Source organism: Saprolegnia diclina (assembly GCF_000281045.1).
Source record: "Saprolegnia diclina VS20 unplaced genomic scaffold supercont1.90, whole genome shotgun sequence".
In the NCBI taxonomy this organism is placed as follows: Eukaryota; Oomycota; class Saprolegniomycetes; order Saprolegniales; family Saprolegniaceae; genus Saprolegnia; species Saprolegnia diclina.
Genome location: NW_008246157.1, coordinates 194,177 through 195,155, shown reverse-complemented (window position 1 = coordinate 195,155; position 979 = coordinate 194,177). Strand labels below are relative to the sequence as shown.

The 979-nt window shown below is 56.6% G+C and overlaps 2 protein-coding genes across 2 annotated transcripts; both read right to left on the bottom strand.

Annotated features, from left to right (window-relative positions):
• Positions 1-9: 9 nt before the first annotated feature.
• On the bottom strand, positions 10-376 carry SDRG_15392 (hypothetical protein; the record flags this gene model as incomplete). The annotated part of the gene is made up of 2 exons (XM_008621563.1): positions 10-91; positions 153-376. The coding sequence occupies 2 exons, from the start codon at positions 374-376 to the stop codon at positions 10-12; spliced, it is 306 nt and encodes a 101-aa protein (XP_008619785.1).
• Positions 377-416: 40 nt separating this feature from the next.
• SDRG_15391 (hypothetical protein) lies at positions 417-867 on the bottom strand (the record flags this gene model as incomplete). Its single annotated transcript, XM_008621562.1, has 2 exons — positions 417-443; positions 490-867. The coding sequence occupies 2 exons, from the start codon at positions 865-867 to the stop codon at positions 417-419; spliced, it is 405 nt and encodes a 134-aa protein (XP_008619784.1).
• Positions 868-979: the final 112 nt, after the last annotated feature.

The window sequence follows — 979 nt, the reverse complement described above, 5'->3', positions numbered from 1 at the left end:
CGTGAGAACTTACGCAGTGGCGTTGAGATGGTTCACGTACGCGGGGATGACGTCCTCCACCACAAAGTTGCAGATGAGCAATGCTGTGACCCTAAATCATCGTCGTCGTATGCATGACTCGTCTCGCCGCAAAAAGGTCGCCGCACGTATACGACAAGAAGATGAGCATGGTCGCGTAGCTGGTGAGGGCATTGGGATCGTCTTCGCTCGTCGCGGTGGAGAGATTGGGCCCGTTGCCATCGTTCGCGATTAGCATGATCACCAAGAGCACGAAGGCCACAATCGCGACGACATAGCGGGGCAGCAAATGGAGGATGACTGTTAAGATCACCGCCCCGAGGACGATCGTCATGCGTCCGATGAGGCAACCTCGCATGGAGGCGAAGGCTCGGACAAGCTCATTGGCTTGAATGGATTCATTTCGGCCAATGGCAGATGGCGCGCTGGTCCGTTCGCAAAGATGGTCATTCCCAGCGTCGTATGTCTTACTTCGTCGACGTTGAACATCTCAATCGCATCCTCGAGGACGCCGACATACGGGTCTAGAGCGATCGTGGGCTGGCTGGCCGACGCGAGTAGGAGCGCTTCGGGAAGGTACAAGAGTAGCTTTGGTTGCAGCAAATTCTTCTTCATGCGAAGCAGCGTCGGCGCGCCGCATTGACGCGCAAACAGAAACGAGTCGACCACAAGGATCATACTTGGCGGCAAGAAGGTGCTGAGGTAGTTGCCGCCGGCCGCATTCGGCGCGCCTTCGTCGAGGTACCAGTCGAGGAGGATGACGTGGGTGGCAAACCGACGGAACGCTTTGGAATTGCAGTCGCTCTCTGGAACGAACCGATGTTGGTCGAGTACGTGGTGGTAGCACATCTTGATCAACTCGCACGCAAATGGTTGATCCAATCGGGGAAAGACTGCGTCCTTGGTGATGCCCGCAAGACTCGCGAGGAGTCGCGGCGCGCTGTCAATAGGAATGTCTTCA